Below are 19,910 nucleotides of genomic sequence, written 5' to 3'. Positions count from 1 at the left end.
CGAGTCTGCCGACTGAGCTACATTAGTGGCGCTACTAAAAATATACAGTACACAGTCAATCAGATTACTAAATTTACAAACCCAAACGATTGAACAAATCATGTAGAGTCTTAAGTACACTGCTCCGTCGATTTAGTAGAATGCGTTTGAGTGTAAAGAAAGCAGCAAAACAGTACAACGTGGTCTGTTGTTGTGACGAGAATCCAAACCCCCGTATACCGGTAAAGCGTCATGTCACAAACACATTCACGTCTCACAAGGGAAGGTTTTGGACCTCTCGACGAGAATCGTCACGAAACTTTCTGGATTGGACAAGCATGAGACCAAAACAACTGGTGCGAAGTGCGGCATTTCGCAATCCTATAACATGGCTGATGAAAATGGAGCGCGCGCTTGTAATGTTTGCTGCCTTAAAGTGTCTAACACAATTTACCTGCCAGATAACAGACGTTAATGATGAGAGAGATTATGTACGTCGTAAAGTTGCAAATTTCACATACATATCTAATTCCACTTCATGGCAATGAATGTATGTATGTATGTATGTATGTATGTACACTGCAAATGGGTATATACCCGGTGGCAGTAGTAAATAATTACACTCAATAATGACAATATTTTTCTTCTTCTTTCCCTTAGTTTAACCTCTCCCTTTTAGGTTCTAATTACACAACCCACGCCACCCGGGCCTTACAGGGCCGCGACCTGTCGGGAGAGGAATTAATCTATGGATCACATACATACTTTTTTGACCACACAAGGACATGGAGGACCTCCCCGGATGAGGGATCAACTCAATGCCAAGGGCCACCTCCGCTACAACACAAACATTTAAGACATTACACAGCATTCACTCATACATATGAAAAAAAGGATTAAGGGAAGGATCGCCGTCCATGGCCGGACTTTCAAGAGGTACAATCCCGGCATTTGCCTGGAAATAACTGAGGAAACCATGAAAAACCTCAGGATTGCCGGCCCCTGGGATCGAAACCTGGACCTCCCGAATGCAAGGCCAGCCCTCTACCACGCCGCTAGCCCGCTCGGTAACAACGACAATTAATAATAATAATAATGGTGATGATAATAATAATAATAATAATAATAATAATAATAACAGGGAGCATCCTAAATTAAATGAAGCACGATCACTTAAAATAACGTTTAAAGTAAATCTAATTTGTATCTTAACCTAAGTTCGAACTAAAACCCACTAGTATCATATATTCATAACTGCACAAGTACCTTTCAGCACTACACTCATTTCACTGACAACTCACTCACTGCACTGCAACTACGACACATTTCACTGATTCTATCCTGATTTCACTGACACTTCAAAAACATTTCACTGTTCAAATACTTTGCACTGCCACTATAAACTATAAAGCTTCACTGACAGAAACACGCTTCACTTAAACAACACACTTCACTGATACAACACATTTCACACTTTACTGACACAACACACTTCTTCACTGATACAGCACTTCAAATAACAAATTATCAATTACACCCTTTAAATAGTGTATATAATATACTACGTCTATTAGTAAAGTCCTTAAGCCTATTTTAAATACATTTTTGGTTATTGGTAAAGCCTTTAGTGTTGTAAACAAAGTTCGATCCCTCACCATGAGCAATTATTGACGGAACTGGAATCAGTCAGGAGTGCTGTATGTGTCAAAAACAGCAAAATTTATGTTAAACACATTACGGAACATAAGTGGTGTGTCCTGTGACATATCCAGACACTTTCACGCATAGCGAAGCATAAGTTGCTACTGTGATGCAATCAACTGATCATAGCAGGTGTTTCAGACCACCCGTATCAGCCTTTTTCCTCGAAAACTATATGATACTGGTTGACCATAAAAATGTTGATACCCAAAACTTATGTAAAGAATCGATTGGTGGTATGCTCATAAACAAACAAAATAAAATAGATAAATAAGACCAATTCGAGTCAACAGAGAAAATAATTATTTCGAAGAATAAAATAATTTAAAAAAAAAGGAAAGGAACTTCCTGTTAACAACAAACACAAGAAAGAATCTCTTGAATATAGCTTCAGTTTGTTACCGGTACATTTCGAAAGAATGCTGTTAAAGCAACAAAGTAATAAGAAATAATTGAAAACATACAAGGTGATCCGTTTGGGTATGGATAAAATAAAAACACCGTAAAACATTTACTACTGAACTTTATTTGTTGAAACTTTGTGCATACAACACTGAAAGATGGGAGTTTCCTCAGAGCTCAACATGACCCCCATTGCTCACCCTGCACAACTCATAATGGTGATGAAATTCAGCCCATGTCCGTTGTAACATAAGAGAGGTGACTTGTTGAAAAGCTTGAGTAATTTTTACTCTCAGATTATCAATGTTCCTGTGTTTCTGTGAATAGAGAATGTCTTTAACAAAACCCTACACGAAGAAGTTAGGAAGGGTTACATCTGGAGGGTTTGGGGACCAAGCCAAGAGATAGCTGCTTCTCGTACTGGGTTTCACTTGTGACCTCCTGCAACATTATGGAATCGTATTTAGGTACATTACGCACACCATACTCACGCCGAAATTCCCTTTGAGCTCTTTTAACACTCTCAAATTTAGCATACCAAAGAACACATTGTGCCCGCTGTTGATTTGTAGTAGCCATTTTAATCATCTACGATTTTCATTTGTCTTTTCAGATTATGCATTGTTGATTGTCATATATGGAAACTCACATCTTTTAATCATAATATAACCAGCAAGAAATTTTTCCTACTATCATAATAGCTTTACTTACTTACAAATGGCTTTCAAGGAACCCGAAGGTTCATTGCCTCCCTCACATAAGCCCGCCGTCGGTCCCTATCCTGTGCAAGATTAATCCAGTCTCATTATATCCCACCTCCCTCAAATTCATTTTAATATTATCCTCCCATCTACGTCTCGGCCTCCCCAAAGGTCTTTTTTTCTCCGGTCTCCCAACTAACACTCTATATGCATTTCTGGATTTTCCCAAAACGAGCTACATGCCCTGCCCATCTCAAACGTCTGGATTTAATGTTCCTAATTATGTCAGGTGAAGAATACAATGCGTGCAGTTCTGTGTTGTGTAACTTTCTCCATTCTCCTGTAACTTCATCCCTCTTAGCCCCAAATATTTTCCTAAGCACCTTATTCTCAAACACCCTTAACCTATGTTCCTCTCTCAAAGTGAGAGTCCAAGTTTCACAGCCATACAGAACAACCGGTAATATAACTGTTTTATAAATTCTAACTTCCAGATTTTTTGACAGCAGACTAGATGATAAAAGCTTCTCAACCGAATAATAACAGGCATTTCCCATATTTATTCTGCGTTTAATTTCCTCCCGAGTGTCATTTATATTTGTTACTGTTGCTCCAAGATATTTGAATTTTTCCACCCCTTCGAAGGATAAATCTCCAATTTTTATATTTCCATTTCGTATAATATTCTGGTCACGAGACATAATCATATACTTTATCTTTTCGGGATTTACTTCCAAACCGATCGCTTTACTTGCTTCAAGTACAATTTCCGTGTTTTCCCTAATCGTTTGTGGATTTTCTCCTAACATATTCACATCATCCGCATAGACAAGAAGCTGATGTAACCTATCATAATAGCTTTATAATAATAAATTAATATTATTCATCCCAAACGGATCAGACTGTATATTCTTTTCTTATGGGAAATGGTGTTTTTAATTTTTATTTCTCGTAAAGTTTGTTTTAACTAATTTCCCGATATTTCAAAAGCATGCTGAGTTTTGAACAACGTTGTACAATAAATCTCACATAGATGCACGGAATGTGATTGTGAAGCAGACTCTGAGAATGCAAATTTTTTCCTTCTGTAACTACTGTTTCAGAAAACCTAGCTTTAGGAAAGTAGCGACTTCTTTTTCTGAGAATGAAATTGACATCCTGTCTTTGTCAAGCGTTGTAACTTCAATTTAAGTGGTCTTGCGACCTTCTAATGGATTTCATAATAATTTAATCGAACCACATTATTACATAAACTTAATTAACTTAACCTAGGCAGTGCAGTGAGATACAAGTTAGCTAGTGGAACTTCTATACTATTGCTTCTTTATATTATCTGTTTCCATTTCCTTAATAAGATGGCGGTTATACAGTTTGCCGTCTAAGAAGCCTTCCAAGTTCCAGTCAGTGCGTCACATTGGAATAAGTACTGTAGTCCTTGTGTATAACTGTGTTAACTTTTTACATTCTCACTTGAGAATTATAGTAATGCTGGAAGAAATCAATTTCGAGCTATTCATAGAAATACACGTTTTCCGTATCCGTGATTGCAATAAAAAGTGGCTTTGGGCGTGCCATCTGTATGTGGACAGCGATTTCACTTAAATTGTTAGACATATTTTGTTCACATTTAATATCTACGATTTAATAAATACGGAAATGATGCACAAAAAATGTAATAATTTTTAGTAAACTCATCATAATGGGATCAGGATAATACAGAGGGTTTGGAATTGAACGGGTTACATAAGCTTCTTGTCTATGCGGATGACGTCAACATGTTAGGAGAAAATCCACAAACGATTAGGGAAAACACTGAAATTTTACTTCAAGCAAGTAAAGCGATAGGTTTGGAAGTAAATTCCGAAAAGACGAAGTATATGATTATGTCTCGTGACCAGAATATTGTACTAAATGGAAATGTTATAAAAATTGGAGATTTATCTTTCGAAGAGGTGGAAAAATTCATATATCTAGGACCAACAGTAACAAATATAAATGAATCTGGGGAGGAAATTAAACGCAGAATATGTATGGGAAATGCCTGTTATTATTCGGTGAGAAGCTTTTGTCATCTAGTCTGCTGTCAAAAAATCTCAAAGTTAGAATTTATAAAACAGTTATATTACCGGTTGTTCTATATGGTGTGGAGTAACGGTCAGCGCGTCTGGCCGCGAAACCAGGTGGCCCGGGTTCGATTCCCGGTCGGGGCAAGTTACCTGGTTGAGGTTTTTTCCGGGGTTTTCCCTCAACCCAATATGAGCAAATGCTGGGTAACTTTCGGTGCTGGACCCCGGACTCATTTCACCGGCATTATCACCTTCATCTCATTCAGACGCTAAATAACCAACGATGTTGATAAAGCGTCGTAAAATAACCTACTGAAAAAAAAAATGTTCTATATGGTGTGAAACTTGGACTCTCACTTTGAGAGAGAAACACAGATTAAAGGTGTTTGAGAATAAGGTTCTTAGGAAAATATTTGGGACTAAGAGGGATGAAGTTACAGGAGAATGGAGAAAGTTACACAACACAGAACTGCATGCATTGTATTCTTCACCTGACATAATTAGGAACATTAAATCCAGACGTTTGAGATGGGCAGGGCATGTTGCACGTTTTGGGCGAATCCAGAAATGCATATAGAGTGTTAGATGGTAGACCGGAAGGAAAAAGATCTTTCGGGAGGCCGAGACGTAGATGGGAGGATAATATCAAAATAGATGTGAGGAAGGTGGGATATGATGATAGAGACTGGATTAATCTTGCACAGGATAGGGACAGATGGCGGGCTTATGTGAGGGCTGCAATAAACTTGCGGGTTCCTTAAAAGCCATTTGTAAGTAAGTATTATTAATTCTCCAATGTGAATAACCCTATTTCACCACACTAGGTTCTCAAACTCATTGACACTAAGAGTTCAATGACTCTAGAGAGGAATTTTGAGATTTCACTTGCCCTTGGGAATGACAACAGGTAGAACAGGAACCACCTGTTTTGTTTTGGCTTCTTAAATTCTTTATTATTATTATTATTATTATTATTATTATTATTATTATTATCATTATTATTATTATTATTATTATTATTATTATTTCTTCAAAGTGAATAATCCTATTTCACCACACTAGGTTCTCAAATTCATTGATACTAACTAGGAGTTCAGTGATTCTAGAGAGGAATTTTAAGATTTCACTTGCCCTTGGGAATCCTGGAATGTTGGTGGAATGGTTGGCTTGAGTTTTTCAAGTGTTTACAGAAAAATGTATATTGTCTCGTTATAATATTTTGAAAGTGCGCGGCTATGGTAGTTATAGAAATATTAACGGAGAGAGAAAAGTCATGCAAAATATGAAAATTTTTATAAAACGTGAACACTTTATAGATAGGTAGGTAGATAGGTAGATAGATAGATGGATGGATGGATGGATGAATGGATGGATCCATAGATAGATGGATGGATGGATCCATAGATGGATGGATGGATGGATCCATAGATGGATGGATGAATCCATAGATAGATGGATGGATGGATCCATAGATAGATGTATGGATCTATAGATGGATGGATTCATAGATAGATGGATGGATGGATGGATCCATAGATAGATGGATGGATCCGTAGATAGATAGATGGATGGATCCATAGATAGATGGATGGATGGATCCATAGATAGATGGATGGATGGATCCATAGATAGATGGATGGATGGATCCATAGATGGATGGATCCATAGACAGATAGATAATGCTGGAGACATTTAAAAAATGTATAGCAACATCAAAAACAAAATATACTACCAATTAATGTTAACATTTTCATCAAGGCCATAAAGAGGATTTGCCTTCAGTTTAGTCTTCAGCGACCTTTTAAATAATTGAAAAGAAGATTCCTTTATATAAGAAGGTAATCTATTATAAAGTCTTATTGCAACCGTATCAAAACTGCTATGAGGAATATTAATTTTATTCTTATTAGGATAAATATTATTTATATTGCGGATGGAATAATGATGAAGGTAATAATTTGCGGTTGAATTTAAAACTTCTTTCTTCATATAACGGAGGCTGCTTCATATAACGATGGCAAAATAAGTATACCAAAAATGAATAAGACTGGCCCAAGTACAGAACCCTGGGGGACACCATGCTTGACTATCTTAAACTGAGAAGTATTCCCATTAAAACTCACACACTGATATCTATCATTTAAATATGACGTTAAAAGTTCAACACTGGCATTATCATATCCATAAAAAGCCGGCTTATGAAGAAGAGAACTGTGGCAAACTGTGTCAACAGCCTTTGATAGGTCAAAAAATCTACTATAGACAAAATTACCACTTTCAAGACCATCTAAACATAGTTTAATAAAATCTGTAATCACATCTATAGTGCTACGACCAGCTTTAAAGCCATAATGAGTTGGAGTAAAAAGAGAATTACTTTCAAAGTAGCAGGTAATCAACCTGTTAAGCAGGATTTATAAAATATGAAAATTTTATCAAAATATTATGAACTACGAAAAAAAATTCGCATTTATTGCATTCTACTCATGAATCGTGAAAATGCTTATTCCTATACCTCTAAAAGGAATTACATTTAATATTTTATCTGTCTCTAGTGATTACAGTGACGATAATGGTTGCTACAGTGATTACGGTTTGGCTACGGCGATCTTCGCCGACGATCATCGCTGGGATTCTGTCCCGTTGATTTGAATGTGCATGGTTCCTTTACGGCGATGAACGTCAACGAACGCCGCTGGGCTCGACGAACATCGTCGGCGTTTGCCTTGGAGGCAAAAACCTGGCGATCATCGCCGAGAAACCAATTGTAAAATTACAGTAGGTCATGAATTAAATCATTTAATAACATGTGATTTATACATCATACAAATCATAATGGCGGTAAAACAGAAATCTTTCTGCAATTTCTCCACTAATGAAGACGAGATATTAAATGATTAAACACTAATCCCTGTTCGACATGATCCAAAAAGAAGAACCAACGTAAACAATAACAAATCTATATTTTGCAACAACCAGAACTGTTAATACAATTGAGTAAAGTGATTCATAATTGAAGGATAAACACGAGCAGCAGATTTAGCTACTGAAGCAAACGTTTGAGTGTGAAATAGTAAGTGAAGTGGAATTCCGAGCAAAGGAGAGAAGTGCAACAACCCCCTTCTCACATTATATATTTTTATTTGTAACATTATGTCCTAAATAAATGCTCCTAAATGAAAAAAATAACATTTTAAAAAGTAAAAAGAAAGTGTTAATATAATTGGTTTTTACCTTAAAGTTATGCTTATCTTTCAGCTGGGCTTATTGGTTTGTGAATAAATTTTGTGGGTAATTTTACAATATCATTTTCAATTGAACTTAAGACAAAATGAAATTGTTCGGGAGAAAGTCTGAAATAATCCTTAAAATTGGTGGGTTCATTTTCAAGATGTCTTAATATCAGTGAATTAAAAGATCCCTTTGTATATTTATTTCTAAACATGACATTAACTACTTTAAAGATCCGTACTTGTTTTTCAAAGTAAAACTTATATTATAACGTTATCATATTGTCATCCACATATCAGCTGATCAGACATGGTCAACTATATAAAACAATTTACTATCCATCCAGCGAATAGGGATTATAAAGAATGGACACTGAGCGAATTTTCCTGTGTTTTGTTTCTCTGTGCGCAGCGTTTAGTTCCACTATCAAGCGCTAGAGGTTAGTGTAATCGAGCACACGCTAAGATAATAATTGAGAATAGAATTGAGACACATGATCCAAACATCGCCTACCATATTGCATAATCCAGTAATGCTTTGCTTCAAATAAATTAAAGTTAACAGCTTTTCCTTATTTCTCAGTGATAAACTAGTTGTAATAATAATATTTTATATTTCAGATATAATAAATTATATTATAAAATAATATAATACATTATAAAATTAAGTATCGAATTCGTTTAATATTTGTATATTATATATATATATATATATATATATATATATATATATATATATATTGTTTTTTCATTTTCAGCGCTATCAAATCATTACATATTTTAATATTGTTGTTGGGGTCAACGTCCCAACTCTCATTATAAAGGAACTCTAGAGTCTAGACATTACAGTTAATGAAGGATTTATTATTTTATGGGTCCAATTTATTTTGAGTACATAATGTACCTAGATGTATTAATTATGTGTTATATTTCCGCTGTGTCGACTGCTAGCTGGTGTGATGTCAGCGCCAACTCTAGGGAGAAAGCAGAATCTCACGCTTTAGCTTGCTTGAAGGTCATTGAAATCAGTCCGGCTACATCAAAGGTACCGACGCGAAGTGTCCATTCTTTATAATCCCTATTCGCTGATCCATCTAAGAAGTTCGCCGGTAAAGAAACCACTCTCTGACGATGACCGCTGGCGATTTCAATCGTAGGCGATGTTCGTTCGACGAAGATCGTCGTAGCCAAACCGTAGCTTTAAGTAATGTTAATGATTGTTATAGTGATGGTGGTGGTAGTTTAAGTGACGGTGGTTACAGTGAATTTTTATAGTGATGACGGTGTTGGTAACGGTTATGGTCTATCCGTCTATCTGCTGTTTTATTTCCTTGGAGGCTCTGCAGATCTTTCAAGAGCTGTCAGTGGAGTTCCTGTTCCCCACTCCAACGTCCAGCACGCAACCTTGGATCAGTCTTCAACATTTCCTCTCTTTCTTCGAAGCCCTGGTTTTCAATTCTTGGATATAACTAATTTCAACACAAGATTAACTCTTCAGTGGTGTAGGAGGAAGTGTATAGGTTTGAGGGGGATGTCCAAGCTGTCGAACAAGAAAGCCTCAAGGTCAGAGGCTAGATACTGCAAGTGGTGCATGCCTCTCTCCCACCCACTGCTGACTTGTCTGATAGTTACCTTTATATGCTACTATATGCCAGTAAGTGGGCAGCTCAGGGAAGTGGCGGGCATGTTGTGTAACAACACGAGAACACGTGGAGTTCACTCAGTAACGTGTGTCAGATGCGCACAGTGACAGTGATTGAATTATGTGTCGATAGTTCATGCAGAATTACATAAACAGTGTTATTCCATAGTGTTAGTCTTTTTAACAAACGTTAAACTTTTTCACAAGTTCCTGGTATTGACTACGTGGTGTTAGTTTGCATTAAACTGAAAATTAAACAAACTGTGAAAACCGCAACATTCAGATTAAAATGAGATATTTTATGCAAAATATATGTGTCTAGATTCAGTACCTTGCGTTCTCTGTAAGAAAGTCGTGGAAGAACTTGGTGGAATTATATAAATTTGCTATCATAACGCAATTAAAGTGGAGAGAATGAAGTGAAAAGTTTAATGTCTTCGTAAATGTGTTGTGGTTAAAAACGACACACGAATGTTTCGCCGGATATTATACAAAACAAAAATTTCGGGCTCTGCTGTTTGCATCCACTGTAAGAAATCTAATTCATCTATATGTTACAACCACCACATGCCAACATGTAGAAGTTTAATAAGAGATGGAAAAGATCTGGAAATTCTACGTTGGGGTATCAGAAGGAAAATGTAAGCCTCACACATAGAAACCAATTCGATGTTTATTTTTTTGCTTTAGATATTTGAAAATAAGTTTTAAATCATAACTTCTAATAATAAATTAGATTTAATGTCTTTATTTTTACGAGTGTTTAGAAATAAAGGCATAATAGTTTTATGTTTAATTCCTTATGTGATTTTTAAGACAGTACATGCACATTTACCACAGATTAAAGTAATGAATTTCACACAAAATAATTTTTATAATTCCAAAATTGAGCTACCGGTATTTGATTTCATTTATATTACATTGTACGGTGTAGGTAGGTAGATGTACATAATTAATTTTTACAAGTTTACATGAAATAATTAATGGAATATTGTATCATCTTTAATACATTTTTATTTACGAAATCGGTATTTAAAAGTGATTTACATTTTAAAATCTATTACAGGTTTATAATGAGATTCTAAGCATATTACCTTCTTCACAAATTCCGCATTACATTTCATTCAAATACAACATTGTGACAATCATTCCTGTGGGAATTGAGGAGCTTGATATCAAAGTTGGACATCTCCACTTTTGCTTTTTTTACAGGAGAGGCGAAAAATTAGATCCTTGGAAACCAATGTCACCGTTATACGTACATTTTTTTAACATTCTTATGGATCATAGAAACATTTTTTTCAGTCTCAAAATATGATTAAAATTAATATTCAGGTCGGAATTTAAGTTTAAAAAGTGGAGTTGTCTGTTTTTGAAACCAAACGAAGCCATATTTAAAATGGAGTTGTCTGTTTTTGAAACCAAACGAAGCCATAGCCTATTTAAAGTGGAATTGTCTACTTTTGAATCTAAGTCTCTTCTAACTCGGTTTCAAAGCACAACTTTATATTAGTTTCACACTTGTAAATCACGATATTAATCTATATTGCATATCACAATTGTCTGAAGTGGAATAAATTTTCTTACATGAGTTGTCAAAAAAATACAACAAATTCCTCCTTAGAAACAAATAAAAATTACTTGAGAGATTTTTTTGATTGAACAACTACATGAATATATGTCCAAAGGTGTGAAAGTGAAGAACGTCTTCTTTATTTTACAAGTTATCAAGTAGTGCTAGTTCATCATGATCCACACACTCCAATTCTTCACACATGCTGGACAGATCGGCAATGACGTTGGAGTAGCTATAACATAAAAAGGATTGTTTTGATTTTTTGCAGACAGCCTTAGGGTTTAGTCTTCAATATAACCAACAAAATATACCAGTAGGTTATGTAAGCTAAAAAGAAATTGACTTTCTAGGTTTACTAAATGGAAAAACAAAGTAGCCTATTTCATATCCATGTCTTTAGTATAATTTGTACTTTTGCAGGTACTGTAATTAGATTTTTAAACAAATATAATCGCAATTAATTAAAAAAATAATGTTACTGGGCTATAGAAAAAAAGGATTGTAGTTACTCATCTGGCAATCTTTTCTTTTCTGCGTTCCCAGGTTGATTTGTTGACACCACGCTTTCTCGCTTTTTTTTTTTTTGATGAACTTCTTTGACATGAACTTTCATATTCTTATTGAAATAACGATGTAACTTATAATTTGACAAAGAAAATTTACATAAAACAGTACTTATTCATCCACAAACCGATTATATAAACAATCAGCCATGTTGGATTGGCGATGCATGATGGGAAAAGATGGTACGAATGTGAGCTTCTCATTGGCTACCGAAGGAATTGTCTTAATTTGAAACCAAGCCACAGTGGAGCTGTCTACATGTTGATTCTAAAGCGCACAATTATGTGCTATTTTCGCTCTGTTCTGTCCGTTTTTGAACCTAAACAGTTCCAGAATCGCATTCAGCTTACAAAATTTTATGAGAAACAATTGATATCTCGAAATTGAAAAAAATGGAGTTGTCTAACTTTGATACTATGCTCCTCAATTCTCCAACGTAAAACAACGGGGGTTTGCAACTAGAGATAGTTAATCCTTTAAGAAAGAGCGAGGCACCTGGCCGGAGAAGGTAAAAGTTAGACTAAAATCGCAACGAAAAGTATAATTCGTTCTGTGTATAATAATATATTTTTGGAAATTATTTTTTTCACTCATGCAATTAAAACTTTACTAAGAAAATGGTTGGATTTGATTTGAAGTGAATTGATATCGTATGTTAGACTTATTGATTTTGTACTAAATTGTTATTTCGTGTATATGATTATCTGCTAAAATGACATTAGTAACTGAAAGCAGAATTCGACCAATATTTTATGAGAAATCGCTGTACACAGACAGCTCAAAACCAATTTTTCAATTTCAGGAGTGTTAGGAAACGTGTATTTATGTGAAAATCACTAAAAATTTAATTTATGCAGCGTTATAGTAATTTATAGACTATTTACATTTCGTATAATCAGAAAATTATATATATATATATATATATATATATATATATTATTTAATTGGACATTAAAGTTGCTGTTTCTAGCATTTGTTGGTAAATGTGCATTTTAAATAATTCAAAGTCAGTACTGCCACGCACAGCTGATAACACAGATAGGCGGTAAAACAGGTTAGTCACACCAGGGAATTTATTCCGAGCTTAAAAGTGTTTGTTCGCTGTGTTTGTAAGTTCTTAGCAATAGCAGCAGGACTACTTGTAGAGCTGTGACAAAGGCAGAAAGAAGAATCTAATGTTCATAAAGAGTCATATGATTTTATTTTATTAGCTGTGACATGTTCGGAGATACGCGAAGCTGAGTGAAAAGGACGAAAGTGCAAGTGACCGACCGTCTTTCTGCCTCGTTGGCTGGTAGTGAGAGAGGCAGAATATTTGACCTTAACATGCTGGCTTACTGCGAGAGGCCGGTTTATGTTGATCGAATGTAATGAAAGAATTTGTGTATCATCGCCACCGGTGCTCAGCAATATCTTTTCGTTTGTAGGACTGGAAGACAATGACAGTGAGTGTACAGGAAACATCACCAGCGAGTGTAACAATGTGTATCGAGGACGCCATGGGATTCTTACCAGATGCCTGCGGACAGCTGATCGAAAATTTCGCCGTTCCTGGAGCGTGAGACAACTTGAATCTATCGTCCGCTCTCAGGTGCTTGTGGGATGGTGAGTACTGGACTCTTCTTTTCTCCTTCACTCGGTTTACCTAACTTCGAACGATCCCTCTCCACGCGCGAATCTAGGTCAGTCTCATACATGGATACCAGACACTGCCTTGTCTTAGGACAGCTGCACTGACAGCTTCTTGCACTAGCTTGAAATCTCGTTAGCATTCTTGCAATTTCACGATTACTTATTTTTTTCGTAGGCCTAACTATATTTTTCCGAAGAAACATTTTGATGGTAGGATTAATCTAAATTAACATTGCTAGGGTTTCTTTTATACTGGTGACAGACTACAATCACTAATCGCATTATCGACCTAATCGCGATCGGGTTTGTAGTGTGTCACCAGCGAATAGGGATTATAAAGAATGGACACTGAGCGAATTTTCCTGTGTTTTGTTTCTCTGTGCGCCAGCGTTTAGTTCCACTTTCAAGCGCTAGAGGTTAGTGTAATCGAGCATACGCCAAGATAATAAGTGAGAATAGAATTGAGACACAGGATCCAAACATCGCCTACCTTATTGCATAATCCAGTAACGCTTTGCTTCAAATAAATTCAAGTTAACAGCGTTTCCTTATTTCTCAGTGACAAACTAGTTGTAATAATAATATTTTATATTTCAGATATAATAAATTATATTATAAAATAATATAATACATTATAAAATTAAGTATCGAATTCGTTTAATATTTGTATATAATATAATATAGGTATATGGTTTTACTTCTCGTAAGAGTTTTGTTTCTCCATTTTCAGCGCTATCAAATCATTACATATTTTAATTGTTGTTGGTGTCAACGTCTCAACTCTCATTATAAAGGAACTCTAGAGTCTAGACATTACAGTTAATGACAGATTTATTATTTTATGGATCCAATTTATTTTATTTGAGTACATAATGTACCTAGATGTGTTAATTATATGTGTTATATTTCCGCTGTGTCGACTGCTAGCTGGTGTGATGTCAGCGCCAACTCTAGGGAGAAAGCAGAATCTCACGCTTTAGCTGGCTTGAAGGTTATTGAAATCAGTCCGGCTACATCAACGGTACCGACGCGAAGTGTCCATTCTTTATAACCCCTATTTGCTGGTGTCACCGTCCCGATCGCGATCAGGAGCTAAATCCTGTTTCCAAAACAAGATTATTGCGCTGAGGCACGGCCCAGTGGACGAAAGTAACATTTTAGTAATCTTTGGTTTCGAATCACCTTGATTTATATTATTTAGGAAGTCGTGATAGCTTCTGCTGTTGAATTTTGTTACCCCTTCCATTGTATTATATGAAATAGAAACGAAAATGAATGGCTAGAAAATTAATTTGGCTCCTATTAGACGTAGTGGAGAAATTTAATGCAGATGTGAGAAAAGTAAAAAGAAATATATTAACAAATGACAGGTGAATTATATATATATATATATATATATATATATATAGAGAGAGAGAGAGAGAGAGGGAGAGAGAGAGAGAGAGAGAGAGCAATGGAAGACTGCTAAAAGTTGTTTCATTTCAATAAATAATGGATTACAAACTGGAACTGGTTTCTTTTTCAGATTTTCAATTTCAGTCTCCATTACGACGCTATCGTTGAGGTTAGGGTTAATTTTAAAATATGTTTTATTACAAAATAATATAAATTTTCTGGAATGATATAAATTTTATAGGTTATAAAATCTCTTTTCAAAATAATATAAATAGTAATTGTATAAATTGTATCAGTTTACATTGTAAAGCATAGAACAATTTTAACAAATAAATTCCCATATCACGCTGCAAGAAACAACAAAAAAAAAAAGGAAAAAAAAAAGAACAAATATCAAAAGAAAGTATGAACTTTAGTGTTATCCAGAAGGGTAACGAACGTATACGTATGTATATAGAGAAAATTGTTTCCTCTATGGTAATTCAGCTGTTGACCACACGGGACCAAGCGTGACCTAATGTGTCACCACATTTTCGGTAATCGCGATCGGAGCTAATCGCTATAATGCTGATCGCGATTAGTGACTGTAGTCTGCCACCAGTAAGGAATGTGTTAATTATTTTTCTAATATATCTTCTCTGAATTAAAACAAAATTAAACATTGATAAGAACGATTTATTAGATGCATTATTTTGCTTCTTAATCAATTATAACTCGCAATTTAGTATTGTTAAAGTTATTAAAATTATTAATTGCTGTATTCTTTTGCTTCCGAATTAAGATCACAATTGAACATTTTAAAGATTGATTATTATTGCGGTGTTTTGCTTCCGAATTACAACACTCAGTTCACCTTTTTGGAATGATTATGCCTGTTGTGTTGTTTTGCTTCCGAGTTGTAACTCACAATTACACTTTTTAAGAATGATTATTATTGCATTATTTTGCTTCCGAATTAACCTCGCAATTAAACATTTTTAAACATTTATTATTGCGTTGTTTTGTTTTCGAATTATAACTCACAAACATTTTTAAGAATTATTATTATTGAGTTGTTTTGATTACGAACTGCAATTCACAAAAGCATTGTTAAGGAGTAATTATTACTACTTTGTTTTATTTCCGAACTATAACTCATAGTAACTTAAGCATTGTAATTTTACTGCTTTATTTTGCTTTGCATTATAACTCACTTAAGCATTTTTAAGAATGATTTTATTATTGCGTTGTTTTGCTTCAGAATTATTACAATTAAACATAGTTAAGAATTGAATAATTTCAAGGGAAAATTGTTCTGGGGCCGGGCATCGAACAAGGGACCTTTGGCTGAGCGCGCTAACGCTCTACCGATTGAGCTACCCAGGAACTCTACCAGAACCTGGCTCAATTATTCCCTTTTTATCTACATATCTCAACTGTGTTGACAAGACGTCAGAGACCCAACATTGAGTGCACACTTTCTGTGTGACTTAAATTTGTGGTTTTCTGTTGACAAACAGTAACGTATAGTATACAAATCTGGTTTTTGGGATATAGCTCCTTGTAAAGCTGACTTGACTAATTTAAAAGGGAAAGTATAGGCTTTATCTGAAATTAAATAAATATGTTCTAGTCGTTAAAATTCAGCTCAAGGATATTGCTGTAGAATCTTTAATGTATTGTAAATATTCATAATTTAAACATATATGTCACTATTGTATTGATTAAAGCTGGTTGAGTGGAAGAGAAGGCCTTATGACCTTAACTCTGCCATCGACAATAAAACATTCTATTCTATTTACTTAGCTAGACATTTACAAAAATTAAATGGAAAGGCGGAAATGTTCAGGCAATTTTAAGGTAACTGTAACTCGCGAACAATTTTACTTAAAAATAATATTGACAATATTGACTTTAGCAGATTTACCCAAACGTTGACATTGTTCGCCGGATGTTCTTGTGTACTCCAGTGACTAAACTCAGAGTACGAAATCATCGGTGTACAAACATGACAGGATCGTCTCAACTCATACCTATCATCTCCATATTGTATAAAATGGATTTGTGCAAAAACATTGGTCATTTTGCTCAGCAAAGGCAAGGCGAAATAATATGTTAGAAAGATGATATTGTATCTTGTAATTTTCAACTTCTAGTTCTCTCCATAAAATAAATTTACTCATCTATTGAGGACCCCATCTCCTATAATACCCTTCTTACTTTTTGAAAGTCAAAATACAAAATGTAATAACTTTGTTTTAATTAAATATTTATATTAAGTGACATAAAATACTAGAGTAGCCTGTTTTTTAATCTCCTCCAAAACCAAGTGATTTTATGGCGGTTGTGTCTTTAAAATACATCTCCAATCCTGGAAGTTAAATGCGATACAGAATTCATAAGCATAGTTTTGACGTAAAATGCGTCTTTTCCTCTCACCGAATACGGGCACCCGTTCTGGGATACGTGATGAAACAAAAAATGATAGAATTTCAAATGATTATTATAACAACACTATGAATGATAATATTATTAGTTATTATAAATTACAAAGTTAAGGAAGATACTGGTGAAGTGCTCTGTGTGGAGTGTGGCATTGTACGGGGCAGAAACATGGACATTACGATGAAGTGAAGAGAAACGAATAGAAGCATTTGAAATGTGGATATGGAGAAGAATGGAGCGTGTGAAATGGACAGACAATAAGAAATGAAGCTGTTTTGGAAAGAATGGGTGAAGAAATAACGATGCTGAAACTGATCAGGAAAAGAAGAAGGAATTAGTTGGGTCACTGGCTGAAAAGAAACTGTCCGAAGGATGCACCGGAAGGAATGGTGAACGGGAGAAGAGTTCGGAGCAGAAGAAGATATCAGATGATGTCTTATGTATTTATTTACACTGCAAGTGGACAAGCACCCGGGGTAGTGGTATACACAATATAAACAGTACACAATAAAATTACAATACACAATACAATTATATACACAATATAATATGAATACACAATACAATTTAACACAATAATTACAATTAATAATAATACATAAAATAACCTAATTAATAAGTGAACCTAATTTTACAATACAACCTACATATGTATAGGCCCTACATAAGTTTCACATTGGTACGGATAATAATCTTTCACTTTACTCTCATCTCACTCACTGTAGTGGCACTGTGACGCATTTCACTGACACTTTAGGACACATTTCACTGACACTATAGAACACATTTCATAGACACTATAAATTAAGATGATAGACGACATTAAGATATGAAGAGTCCACTGCAAGAATGATGGATGTCACTTTCTTGTCGAAAATGAACCAAGACTGTCAATGCATAGCTTAAGACATACAGAATATACATACAGAGTTATATGACATTAACACTGATAGTCATTTATTTTTTTTATTTTAGTAGGTTATTTTACGACGCTTTCTCAACAGCTTAGGTTATTTAGCGTCTGAATGAGATGAAGGTGATAATGCCGGTGAAATGTGTCCGGGGTCCAACACCGAAAGTTACCCAGCATTTGCTCATATTGGGTTGAGGGAAAACCCCGGAAAAACCTCAACCAGGTAACTTGCCCCAACCGGGAATCGAACCCGGGCCACCCGGTTTTGCGGCTAGACGCGCTAACCGTTACTCCACAGGTGTGGACCTGATAGTCATTGTCAAGTAATGATCGGAAAATCACAGTTAAGCTTTGAGCGCTAAGCATTTCAAACTTTCAATTGCTTCTCCTGCAAAATGTATTCCAAATGACATCCATCATTCTTGCAGTGGACTCTTCATATATGGATCATATGCAGAGACATAGAGGAAGGCAGAAAATAGGAAAGGTTGCAGTGAAAGATATGCCTTTGGGCAGGAAACTAGAATGAATGAAATTAAAAAGTTAAATTAAGATATTTTGGAAACTGGTTGATCCTTCTAATAAACTCTTCGGTTTCTGGTGACTACCGCGGCGTCTGAGTGTTACCTGCCTCGATTGAGTTCTGCCCACCCGAATGTCTCCCCAAATTATAATGCTCGCGCTGTCACTGACTAGGACGTGAACAGTATGCCGTGCACTGTACACCTACACTCCAGAGCGTGCTTTTTCGTCAATTTACTGACCCGCGTTAAGGCTGGTTCGCAATAAACCGGGAACGGAAACGACAACGAGAACGAGAACGGAAATATTGTTAAAATAAATATATTTAAATGTGAGTATTCACAATTAACTCTTGAGAATGCTCACATTTAAATACATTTATTTTAACATTATTTCCCTTATCGTTCTTGTTGTCCTTTCCGTTCCCGGTTTATTGTGAACCGGCCTTTAGCAACAAGAACCTTTAGCGTAAAAGAGTATTCGATATTGCACTATCAATATTATTTGGCCGAAACAGACTATAAAGCAATGTGTGACAATTATGACTTGTTTATATCGAGAACCTTGGTTTTGCGAAGGACCGACAGGCACGCCCTGAGACCCGTTCCAATTGACAAATGGCACCTCGTCTCATGACTATGCTCATCATTGTTTAGAAATATTTAATTGACCATAAAATGTCTTCTATTGTGGGCGAAGGTCACGTCTCGTTACGTAATGTAGCACATAGGTACAGTCTTGACGTTTATGTTAAAGATATACGTTTACTGTAACTCGCTGACGTGTTTCTGTTGAGATGCGGTTCATTTAACATACAGCAGCGTTTCCCAATCTGTGGTAAGCGGACCATTGATGGGTCTCAGTGTAAAAGTATTACTAGAACTTACTTACTTACTGGCTTTTAAGGAACCCGGAGGTTCATTGCCGCCCTCACATAAGCCCACCATCGGTCCCTATCCTGTGCAAGATTAATCCACTCTCTATCATCATATCCTTCCTCCCTCAAATCCTTTTTAATATTATCCTCCCATCTACGTCTCGGCCTATGCAAAGGTCTTTTTCCCTCCGACCTCCCAACTAACATTATATGCATTTCTGGATTCGCCCATACGTGCTAATGCTCTGCCCATCTCAAACGTCTGGATTTAATGTTCCTAATTATG

General features: G+C 35.5%; 1 protein-coding gene across 3 annotated transcripts in view; it reads left to right on the top strand.

Moving 5' to 3' along the window:
* Nucleotides 1–19,910, top strand: part of LOC138695934 (phospholipid-transporting ATPase IF-like) — a 344,160-nt gene that overhangs the window by 3,911 nt on the left and 320,339 nt on the right. The window contains exons 1-2 of one of the 3 annotated variants that reach the window (XM_069820328.1): nucleotides 9,642–10,362; nucleotides 13,289–13,466. In XM_069820328.1, the coding sequence (XP_069676429.1) occupies nucleotides 13,464–13,466 (3 nt within the window). In that variant the 5' untranslated portion in view covers nucleotides 9,642–10,362; nucleotides 13,289–13,463. Of the gene's footprint in view, nucleotides 1–9,641; nucleotides 10,363–13,072; nucleotides 13,467–19,910 lie in introns of those variants that run through there. The other 2 variants (XM_069820329.1, XM_069820330.1) reach the window with 2 other exon arrangements.

The sequence above is a fragment of the Periplaneta americana genome, chromosome 3 (assembly GCF_040183065.1).
Source record: "Periplaneta americana isolate PAMFEO1 chromosome 3, P.americana_PAMFEO1_priV1, whole genome shotgun sequence".
Lineage (NCBI taxonomy): Eukaryota > Metazoa > Arthropoda > Insecta > Blattodea > Blattidae > Periplaneta > Periplaneta americana.
The sequence above is the reverse complement of the archived record's forward strand: the minus strand, read 5'-3'. Positions and strand labels throughout refer to the sequence as shown.